Here is a 12,108-nt window from a genome sequence, read left to right as displayed (position 1 = left end):
CTAAAAATATTTTACCTCAAAACATGTGTCTTTGTAGCACAACCTCTAATTATAAACAGAAATTAATCATGAAAAACAGCACCTCTTATACACACATAGTCTTCTGTGAAAACTCTCATGCATGACAATTAGGAGTATCTTCTGTGTACCCAGGGAAGAAATGGACCTACTTAAGCATTAAAATTGTATCACAGCCTTAAGAGACTAATAAGCAATAACAATATAATCATAACAACAAACTTACCACTGTTTGGAATTGTTTGTGGTGAATTCTTTAATTTCAGATTTTGTTTCCCTTTTGTGGGTTTTTCTAGATTCACATCCTCTTTTTTCCCTTTCCTCTTTGGGGGCTGAGGAGATGAGTTGTCACTGGATCCTATGGTTGACTTAGACTGGCGATCATTTCCCTGAATGGCAGAAGATTAGACCCTTAATATCGCTAATTGAACTCCCAAAGTGATTCCTAGTCAAATACAAGTCATTACCCAGGCATTCGATAAAGAGGGCAGGGGCCATAGGTGGGTGTATTGTGCTGATTCTGCTTCTGTTCATTTTAATACCTATGATTAACTCTTCCTAGTGGCAGAGGAAGAGGAAGAGGGAAGAGGAGGAGGAGGAAGAGGGGAGGAAGGAAGAAGGAGGAGGAGGAGAGGAAGAAGAGGAGGGAGAAGAATTATTCTTGTTGAGTAGTTAATGTTACCAGGTATTCTATAAAATTATGTCACTCAACTTTCATATCTCTGTGAGACAGGTACTATTATCACCCCATTGTAAGGAAGAAAGGAGACTTAGAAATTAAGCCTTGTCCAAAGTCACACAGCTTGCAAAAACCAGAGCAGGTCCTCTGCCTTACTCATTCCCTCCCTCCTGTGCTTTCTGAAGAATCAGCATCTATATTGCATGAGGAATAGTGCAGCCCTCAGTTTGATTAGTTAATCAAGAAATGCCTTCCTAACTAGTTATCACTGTGAATGAATAGGTATCATCATTTGAACAGACATACACTATGCTTGTAAATCTCCAATATTTATTCATCTGTGGGTGACTACAATGGTCTCTGTGAATTACAAGTCCAGAATAACACAGACCCTAGCAGTTCAAGACCACATGTCCACATTCCTGCAAGGCAACCATCAATGATCACACCTTTGGAGGTTGCCTCTAGTCCCCACATGCCACTCAAAATAAAGACCTTGCATCTGCAAAGTGGGGTCCTCAGCAGGAAGGTGAGGTTAACTTTCAGCAGCTTCTGTCACTGGCCCAAGTATGGCTCCTGAGGAGCCAAATAATAGCCACTACAGTGGTGGCTACTGTAAGTGCTCGAGAATAGCTGTGCTGACTTCAACTACTGTTTGGCCATTGCTGCAAACACTCCCTCTGAATAAGAGATCCTTGGCTCTCAGATGCTCAGGTGCTACACGTACAGGTGTAATGTGTGAAGCTATGAGTAATGGAAAAACTACAAGTTTTAGAAACTGGCTCAGAGCCACTGCTCTGCCACTAACCACCTATAGGAACTTGGGCTAACTCCTACCTTGTTTGAGCCTGTCTCCTCACCAGTTAAGTGGGGCTAATGTACCTGCCTCTACGTCTATAATGAGAATGAAATGGTAATGTTTATAAAGTAACTGGGAGAGTGCCTGACATATAGTATGTATTCAATGAGTACCAGAGTGCTTTCTCTAAGAGCAAAAAGATAATATCTACTTCTTAAAATCATATCAAACACACCATACTGAGTGTAATCTTTATGCAACATTTGTACTATACTAGTATCTGAAAATAAATGTAGTAATATTAAATAAATCTGCCTAGAAACCTATCATAACTGCTCACTTTAAACATTTATATATTCAGTCATTCAGAAGCACTTACAGTGTTTTAGATATCACCCAATTAAGAATAGCAAAATTCACAGCCTTATAAATGAAGTTATTTATGCTATTTGTCATAGTCTACAAAAAATGAATTATGCATAGATTTATTAACAGTATGAAAACATGTCCGAATCTGTAACACTTTTTGCATAATTTAATTTTCTATTCCAACTGCAATTTAAATATACAGTTCTAATTTATTTATTGCATTAACTGCTACCACAGTTGGGTTTTTTCTTTCCTTTCCTTCACTGAATCTTTCTTACAAAGCCATAAACTGCCTGGCAGAAGAAATAGATAATATGATTATTGTGGAGACTCAAAAACTATCAGCCAGCTCTTAGATTCCAGTCTATTTTCAACCAAGTCTATTCATCCCAAGATTGTAAGACTTTAAAAGCCTTGAACGAAAGGAGTAACCCTTCTATCAAGCCTATTGGAATGTTCAGAGATGCTGTGGAACTTTTAAGGACTAAAATGGAACCTCGTGAATGAGAAACTTTGGATCTTGGCACAGTAGTTTTTACAGCTGTCTGGGAGAAGTCTTAATCACAAAAGGGGTATAACAAAGGAGAAGTGGAAGTCCCGTCCTGGAATGGAATGCTGGGGGATTTATATAATTTAAAAAACTCTCTTGCTGAATATTCAAGAAGTTCTGATTTACTGCATTTCTGGTAGTGACACTTGAAAGGGTGATTGTGGAGGATCAAGAAAGACTATTTGATCCCAGTAACTGCATACAGCATGGTGTTAGTAACTCTTACTCATGCATTCCATTTTTGATTAATGACTAATCACCAGGCACTTTGTAAGAACTAAAACTGAGAGCAAGGGAAGAATTGTTTTCTAATCAGAAGACTGGAAATAATTGAAATGCTTATCCTTTTTAAAAAATGTTGATTCATCAAACTGTTAACATAAAACAAATATATATGAAATTATATACAAATATATAAATTATATATTTATATATTTATGTGTGTATATTTATATATACATATATATGTGTGAGTGTGTATATATATATATGGGGGGAGAAAGAGAGGACAAAGGAATGAAGAGGGAGGTATTCCTTTCTTTTTACAGACTTCCACATGTTACTAATCACTTGGACACATAGATTGTCATTGCCACTTGGGACCACAGTGAATAAGGGAGTTTTTGTCATCTCACACAGCTTTGCCAGTTGAGAAAACAATATTACTTAGTACCCCTTATGTGCTAAATACCCACTAATACAAATATTTACCAAATTTATGTGCTAAATACCCATTAACAAAAATATTTAACAAACTCATAGGCAGTTTTCATTATCTCACTTTACAGATAAAGGAATTCACTTTCTCAAGATGACCCAGGTCTAATTTTTGCACTACACTGGAGCTTCCTGCTGCCATGCCACTAAAAAAAGCTATTACATAGTATGGTTCCCTAAAAAAAGCCATTGGGAAGTGACAGCTTTATCTCAAAGTGAAAGGAACCAAGAAGCAACCTAATTTTACAGCATGCTCTGTGCAAGAACTCGACTCCAATGATACTTAAGCCATTGTCCTGCCTTCTGCCTCACACACATCTCGGCTTGTCTGATAGGAGCAGCTAACAACCTCTAGCTCAAACAAACAACTAAAAAGAGCCCTTCAGTCAGCCCCTTACCCTACCCCAAGTGGGATTTTTAAATACTTCCTAAGACAATTTCCAAAAAGATCCAATCAACTCAGGCTCCTTTCATTACTACAGAAACCCATTTCTAGTCCACATGACAACATGCCATAAAACATCAAGTTTAAAATAATTCTGTGAGGGTTTTGCCCGATGGTGAAGCACTCGCCAGGTGTGTCTCTGGGGTGCCCCTGAAAGGGAGAGCTGAAGAGCAGGACCCAGGCATGACTCAGGCTGCTGTTTCTCTCTCTCACTTGCAGGACAGCGAGCGTGAGAAGCCCTTTCATGCACACTGGACTCAGTTTCTCCACCAGGTAAGTGGAGACTGAGGGGCATGCACAATTTTTCTTGCTTCACCATGACTTTGTGATATGTGGATAATCATGTGGGTTTTTTTTACCAAAACCTTACCAATTATAATATTTGAATTGGTAAATTACTGAGCACAAGATAATATTAGCCACACAATAATAAGAACAACAAAAGACAATGTGATTTAGTCTTTGACTTTAACTTTCAAATAGTTCTCTGATTTTGCAGCTTTCCCATTAGAGGGTTCCTGGATTCCATATGAGGTGACCTCACAGCTAGAGAATGGGTTTATTTCACTGAGGATTTATTTTTCAAACTATAAAACTTAAGACAATTCATTTCTATCTTCCTTTTGTTTTCAAGGTTAGAATCACAACTTAAAAATAATCAGAATTTGCTCATTTCTGTGACTTTCCCAGCACTTGGAATCTGTATCAGGGTGGCTTCTAGTCTCATCCTCCTTTACACAAGACATTCCCTGGCTGATTTGAAAGGGTCTGCCTGACCCCACAGACCCTTCATTCCCCACATTTCCCACCACAAGGGTGGGTGCCCACCAGTTGCAGTACACCAGCAGGGATGCACTGTGCAAACTATAGCAGCTTTCTCTCTCCTGAAGTTCTCTCGGACTCTACCCACACTCCCCTCCGTTATGTGACAGAGCAATTCCTAGAAAGTTGTGTGGAAACATGAATCCCTAAAACCCAGTCCTGTGTCCCCTGATTTGCAGCATGAGTTCAGGGATGCTCCCCCTGCTGACTTGGCAGTGGTTCCCCAAGTTTTAAGCTAGCTTTCCCACAGCCCAGTTCACTCATCCCCACAACTCAGTGCCAAGCAATGAATGATCTTAAAAACACACAACATTCTCCAGGGAACCAATGAATTAAAGGAAAGGAGTAAATTAATCCTTCTGATAAAAACTGAGTTTCTGACTTTAAAATTACAACCTAAGATGTTCTCTCTGTGCGGCTCACGGCCAGTCGGGCACAAGTCCACTGAACAGATTCTGAGACCCTACTGTGTGCCATGTGGGTTATAATTCTCTGCTCAGATATGACCTCCTAACAGAGGCCTGCCCTGCCCACCCAGATGATTTGGCACACTGTCTCACTTTCACTTCCCATGTCTTGATGCATTTTTCATCAAGCTTCTCACTAATTAATAGCAAATATATTGTATATTTGTTTGTCTTTCTCCTCCTCCAGAATGTAAGCTCCACACATTTAATGTTTTTTCAGAAATCTATGCCTCCCCCTCCTGGCCAAACACTAAAACAGTGCCCAGAACATAATACATACTCAGTAAACGATTATGATGAATGAGTCAATCAATGACAACAGACCATTACAATACACTCAAAGAAGAATTATTATAGGTGTCCCTTGCCCCTGCTGCCATCTGTCCAAGTCCCCTGCATCACATGCCTGGACTCCAGCTGTCTCCCAGTCTCCTGCTCCTATTCTTGCCCCAACTCACTCCTCTGTAGGCCCAGAATGATCTTTTCAAAGCATAAATCAAATGGTATCACTGCCTTCTTCCAACCCTCACATGGTGTGCCCTCAAGGAATAACACCCAAACTCCTTACATGGCCTCAGCATCAGGCGCTGCTGGCTCAGTTTCATTTCAGAACACCCTGGCCTCCTTCCTGCCCTCCTCACATGCCAAGCTCTTTACCAAGGGACTTTGTGACTTTTTCCTCTGCCATAGAGGCTCCTTTCTTCCCTGCCGCAATCTTATATGACTGGCTCCATCATTAAAATCTTGGTCTCACAAAATTTTATATCAGTAGGTGCCCTGCCACATTTTATTTTACACATTGCACTTACACTGTCTGAAATTATTTATATATGAGGTTGGTCCAGAAAAAAGTCCACCCATTGGTAATATAATGAGAACAGTTTGCACAACACCCATATAACCTGGCATCCAAGGAGAGAGTGGCCTAGAATGCACATGCGTGAACAATGACAATTTCACTGTACTAGTCAGTGGGGGTGGTAGAAGCTGTTGAAAGAGCATGTGTACTGTGTGGCCATTGCATTCAAAATTACTGAGTGAGTAGAGCAATGAGTCTGCATCAAATTTAGCATTAAGCTTGAACATTCCTACATGGAAACTATTCAGATGATTCAGAAGGCCACAGCCATGAGCAACTGGTGATTGACAGCTTCATCATGACTATGTGCCCATTCATGCATCACATCTCCTGCAGAGTTTTTCAACAAAACATCAAATCACAAATGTGACTCAGCTCCCCACAATCTAGATTTGGCATCCTGCAACTTCTGGCTTTTCACAAAAGTAAAATCACCTTTGAAAGGGAAGACATTTCAGACTGTCAATGAGATTCATGAAAATATGATGAGGCAACTGATGGCAATTAAGAGAATTGTGTGAGATCCCAAGGAGCCTACTTTGAAGGAGACTAGTCTCCTTATGTCCTATGTACAATGTTTCTTGTATCTTCTTCAGTAAATGTCTCTATTTTTCATATTCTATGGATGGATACTTTCTGGACAGACCTGGTATTTGTTTGGAGGCTGACAGTCTGTCTGTCCCATTCTTCCACACTCTCCTCTGCCTGTCCCTCATAGGCACTCGAATGAAAGTCCCTTCAGGTCAGAAATCTTGTCTATATGCGAGGTGCGTGGAGTAGTTCCTGGCACTTAGTAAGTGCTCAATAAATATATCTTCAGTGGATGACTGAATGAGCAAATGAATGGATGGGCAAATATTCAGCATGTTTTGGGAGCACAGTAGAAGAAGGAACAAACTCTGCTATCATTTTATTTTTCTAAGTCAGAGCATGGAAATATAATTCTGAGTCTGTACTTTCTGTGAGATGGAAATAGTCTGTCAAAATAGTCTGTCACTTACTCGAAGAAGCCTTTCCTGATACACCTATCTAAGTTAGTTCTCCCTGGATTGTCTCTCATATGGCTCTGTACTATTCATTCATTTTCATCACACTTGGTGATTATATATGAATTTGTAGAATTGTTTAACCTTTTCTCCCCCAGTAGGCCATAAACTAAGAGAAAGTAATGTCTCTTTGCTTATCACTGTCTTCCTAGGGCTTAGTTCCAGGCCAGATACATGGAAAACTCAATCAATCATTATTAGATGACCCAGTATTCAGAACAGAGATTATAAATTGCATGTGAGTGCCTCCAGCACATGAATTTTAAGTAGGAAATACATTATACATTTTTAATAAAAAATATAGACATTCCAAATTACAGAATAGTAAGCATCTAATTACAAAGTTCATTAATTGTGAATGCAAAGAGTCAAGTCACACTCTTGATTCTAACATCAACTTTCCCTTTGACCTAGGGTCATTTGTCAGCCTCACTGAGTCTCTGTTTAATCATCATCCTTCCAGCTGCACTGTGAGGACTAGTGGGCTCATGTTTGCCTCGTACACAGAAGAGGCTGCACTCCAAAGTCCTGAAGAAGAACTAGAGGACAAAATTTCCAAACCCTAAACTCATGGTTTATTTAGCTTTACAGTGACTAACATACTTTTTAGCTACTGGAATATCCTCTGTCTTCTGTCTCTATACTCATGATATTAGTTGCCTCAAACCTGGGTGCTCTGTGGTTCTCGCTGCACTCTCCAAGCTCCATGTATCCATCCTCTCACTCAGTAGCATGATGAGGCCTGCTCCCTGCCAGGCTGTGCTGAGTTCTAGAAAGGAAAACTACAATGACATGTGTCTGCTCTTCAGCTATGACCATTATGTGGATGAACTTGCAAATCTACATCTAATGTTTATGTCAGGCCTCAGACTCCACCATTTATAATTGCTCTCTACTAGACTTCATGATGACAATTCCAATTTACATGTTGGAAATTAAGCAGGTCATTATTTCCTCTGACTGCCTTCTTCTTGGCCATAGTACTGCCATTTTCTCAGGCATCCAAGCTCAAAGACTCGCAGTTACCTTTGGCTCCAACCTCTCCAAAAACCCTGTGTATCCAATTAACAAGCAAGTCTTTCATTTCTTCATGAGCAGTAATCACCTCCTGCTTCCTCTACCACCTACCCAATCTAGACTGTCAACACTTTCTACCAAGACTACAGCTTGTAATTGCCATATAATTATTGACATCTCATCTATGGCCTCTCACAATGTTAGGTCTTCCTCTGAATAAAAGATCTGACTTCCTAGAGTGTACTTGGATTCACATTCTAACCTCTCAGAAGCCCTCATGAGCTGCCCTCTACTCAAAAATAAAGACTGAACTCATCACTCTGACATTCTGAGTCATCTAAAACTGCCATCACCTACCATTTCTGGCACATCAGCTTCCATACACCATAATAGATCTTCTGTTCCAGTCAGCCTGAGAAACTCATTGTTTCCTGGAGTCAGAAGCATGAGCTTCCTCCAGGCCAGCCATCTGGATGCAGTCCCTCCCATGCCATTTGCTCAACATGAGCCTTTGGATGTGGCACTCCTACTGTCTGTGCTTCCTTTTCTCATTTTTAAATGCAGTAATAATAGTACCTGCCTTGTGTGGTGAGGATTAAGTGAATCACATCTGTAAAGACACTGTCATAGTGTTCACTAAATATCAGCTGGCATTATTGCTTCTCCAAGGGCTCATCACCTTTCCCCACACTGCCCCTTCTATCTGAAACCCCTCTGCCCTCATTGACCTTTGCCTGAATCTTAAATGGTCCTCAAAAGCATAGTTCAAATTCAACTTCCTCCATATACTTTGACCAATGTATATTCATTCCTTCTGTCTTTCTCATGTTTACCAATCTCACCACAGATAAACAGTTTAGCTTGTTAGTTATATTTTCAAGCCATCTTCTTTATTTCAATGAGATTATAAATTTCTGAGGTCAAGTGCTTTGTAACAAGTAGGATGAGTCTCAGTGAATGAGTGGGTAATAAGTCTATTGTTTGTTATGCTGAATTCAGTGCTTCTTCCTCACACAAAACTATTTTTCTTTTTTCTAGGGCTTTCACATGATACAACCAAAAGGATGGAAGAGATATCTAAATCATCACTAGGAGACAGAATTCATTGCCAAAGAGTCACTTATTTCACAAAACACCATTACAAGAACTTTGCTCAGTTAATTCAGAGAGGAAAAATGTCAAATCAATCCTGATAACTACTCATGTGGAATTTTTTAAAATCATTTCTCAAGCTGGGTAGAAAGAGAAGCCATAGCTAGAGAAAAATCTGTCACAGCAATACAGCAGCATGACATAAAACTCATCTCCATGAGGGAGTACAGACGAAAAATACAAAGAAGTTAATAAATTACCTACAAAATACTTGTTGCAGTTCCCACATAAATAGGTATTTAATAGATGTTTGCTGAATTAACAAATAAATGAATGGATGATGAATGGAAAAGATTCCGATGGGAAACAAATATTTGAAATGTTTCTCATTTTTTTAAAGAACTGTGTTTAAGGATTACCATGTTCTTACAAAAACTTCTTTTTGAGTGTTTGTCAGAGGCAGGAAACAGGACTGATGGACCACTAACGCGAACTGCACCACAGCATTTCTTCTAGTTTTAGGTATTATTGCCTGGATTTCAACTGTGACTTAAACTGTATCAGGTCCACACACAAGGAAAATATACCTGTGTTGAAATCTATATTTTAAAAATGTTAGCTTTCTTTTAAGACCTTACTTATAACATTGATGTTCTAGTGCTGTTTCACATAATTGCTTATATACCAGCTAAGTTTTATTTCTTCAAATTTAATTGAAACCCAAAGGACAGTCTCTCTATATTGTATAGAAATAGAGAACATTAATGAGTAAACCATCTGATACTTACACTCCCTTTAGACTTTCGGGATCCTACAATAGGAGGCAGTGAAGAAGCTTTCTGACTGAGGAGACAAATTGCAATTTAGAAATATGAGTGTTATTTACAAATAATAAACAGTAGAAGACAACTGCCATCCCAACTTGTCATCCCAACCTGGACATCAACTGTTTACTGCTGTCAGTGTTTCACTAAAAAGTACTATGTACTACCCCAGCTTTGCAAAGACCACCATAAAACTTCCAAACTCTATTCCAAAAGGCATTCAGTGTTTTCCTGTGTACTACTATAATTGATAGTTACAATCAACTTTTAGTACCAGCTTACATTTTTTCATAACATTTTGACTTAATTGCCTAAATTTTCTATATGAATTTCAAATCATTTCTCAAGCTGAGTAATGATTTTGCCAAATTAAGTTTAAAACAATAAATTTCTCTCTTTTTTAATGTCTACTCTGTCTACCTCTGATAGAGGCTTAGACTGGTAACACACTCACATTTATATTCAGTGAGTTTCTAAACCAGTTATTCTTGTCAAAAAATAAAAAAAACTTTCTTCAGCTATGGGAATATTGTTTTGTAGATGAATGTCTATATTATTAGGAAAAGACCTATTCTAGAACCCAAATGAACCTCACTGTAAGTAAGAGGATAGATAAATGTAAATCACACTAACTTGTCTGAGAAAGGCCACCATGAGTTATACTTTTCTCACCGCCATCAATTACACAGGGGAGCTAACAGCAGACTCATCCAGTGTTGCTTAGCAGATTGTGAAAGGATTTGATTTCATGGATGGATAAGGATGGTTAGCAATAAGTCTGCTGATAAATTCTAAAGTGCTGGAAAAGCATGTGCTTCAAACAACTCCCCTGAAATTTCATTTCATCTAATACTTATCTAGGAACAGCTGGCCTCTCCACTAGGCTTCACAAATGGAGAATTAATGGACAACATATTGGTGATCTTCTGGTCTATCTCTACAAGTATTTCATAGGTTCCCTGCAAATTATTGTTCAATAGTTCTCAATCTCCAATCATGGGAAAAATAAAAAAAGGATCAATGTATATCATCCATGTTTTTCAGCCTCACTGATAAAGAAGATTATATATTGTAATATATACCAGTGGTCAGCAAAAGACTCAATGCCACTTCAAGTGGTAACTAAAATATGCAAAGTGAATGAGGATGAAAACTTACCCATAAGACCTTCTCATTGTTGACTTGTCAAAAAGTAATTCACTGTAAGGCAATTTCTTAAACTTATCTCTGCCAACAGCCACATAAAACTGTCCATTCTCCAACTCTTCCCCACTTTCAACAAGTTTTCCTTCTAAAGTATAAAGTCTGCCAAAATATGAATGCCAACAATTAAAATTTTAACAAGCATTGAAAGAACTGCTTAAAATTACAAAGTAAATAAAAACATTCTGTTCTTAATTTGGCTCATCTGTTACTATCCTAATTATTGAGTTACAAATGCTTCAAAGTCATTAGATTCAGCTAAATGCCAATGTTATAATGCAGACACACTTGCTATCTGTCTGTACAGTGTTTCATCCCAATGAACTTGACAATCTAACATGAGTATCCCCTGTGGCTGCCACATTAAGATTTTAGAGGGAAAGATTTAATTTGCACAGAATGTGGTGCTTTAAATAAAGCTCAGCTTCTGTTGAAGTTTGTCCTATTTATATTTTGTAAGCACTTTTAAAATGTATTTTCTTAATTTATTTGTCAGATTGATATGCCTTTTAAAGCATTCTGTATATGAGCAGCTGTCTGCCAATATATTATATCCAAACACACAAAATTGGATCAGAAAATATGAGGTGGGAGGTCAGGAGGTGAAAGAACCTATTGCCAGTATTAATGATGCAGAACTGCATAACATTCATGCTTCTTTCTTTCTTTTTTTCCCCCTTACTTCCTTCATCTTCCCAGAATGGATTTCACAAGAACCAACCTTTACTGTAAAACTGCTGCTATGAGCTACAATTAATACAGTACTTATTAAAAGAACAGAAATAATTTTCTCAACAATTTAAAGTATTTAGAGAACTTTTTAAAGAACAAGAAAAAAGCAGACTATTAGAAAAACTGCACAGAAAAACAATGCATATATCTGAAGGTTATAAACAAGAGTTAGCAATTGGAAGGATTTCAAGATAACCATTAAAAAAATTCTCAGACTTCTTACATATAAAGATCAGTGACATTTGCAAATTTAAACAAATCCATTGATCTGTCTGCTTGTTTACTGATTATGTAAATGGCCATATCATACAGAGCCGTGAAGTACAAAGGAAATAGCCACCAAAATCCCTGGAGTGTGTTTGTATTGAGTTAGTATAAAGATACCAAAGTCTCTCCTTTTACAACATTATACTCCTATCCCTATGGATCTGAATGTCAACAATTCACCCAGAGTTCTGGTTTTCCTGCC

The 12,108-nt window shown here is 38.3% G+C and overlaps 1 protein-coding gene across 4 annotated transcripts in view; it reads right to left on the bottom strand.

The window, feature by feature from the left end:
* The window catches only part of DCDC2 (doublecortin domain containing 2), a 183,771-nt gene that overhangs the window by 97,127 nt on the left and 74,536 nt on the right, over positions 1–12,108 (bottom strand). For all 4 annotated transcript variants that reach the window (XM_036026448.1, XM_036026446.1, XM_028511125.2 and 1 more), the window contains 3 exons: positions 10,863–11,009; positions 9,669–9,723; positions 245–407 (listed from right to left, as the gene is read on the bottom strand). In XM_036026448.1, coding sequence (XP_035882341.1) covers positions 245–407; positions 9,669–9,723; positions 10,863–11,009 — 365 coding nt within the window. The remainder of the gene's footprint in view (positions 1–244; positions 408–9,668; positions 9,724–10,862; positions 11,010–12,108) is intronic.

This window comes from Phyllostomus discolor, chromosome 5 (genome assembly GCF_004126475.2).
Source record: "Phyllostomus discolor isolate MPI-MPIP mPhyDis1 chromosome 5, mPhyDis1.pri.v3, whole genome shotgun sequence".
NCBI classification, from domain to species: Eukaryota; Metazoa; Chordata; class Mammalia; order Chiroptera; family Phyllostomidae; genus Phyllostomus; species Phyllostomus discolor.
The sequence above is the reverse complement of the archived record's forward strand: the minus strand, read 5'-3'. Positions and strand labels throughout refer to the sequence as shown.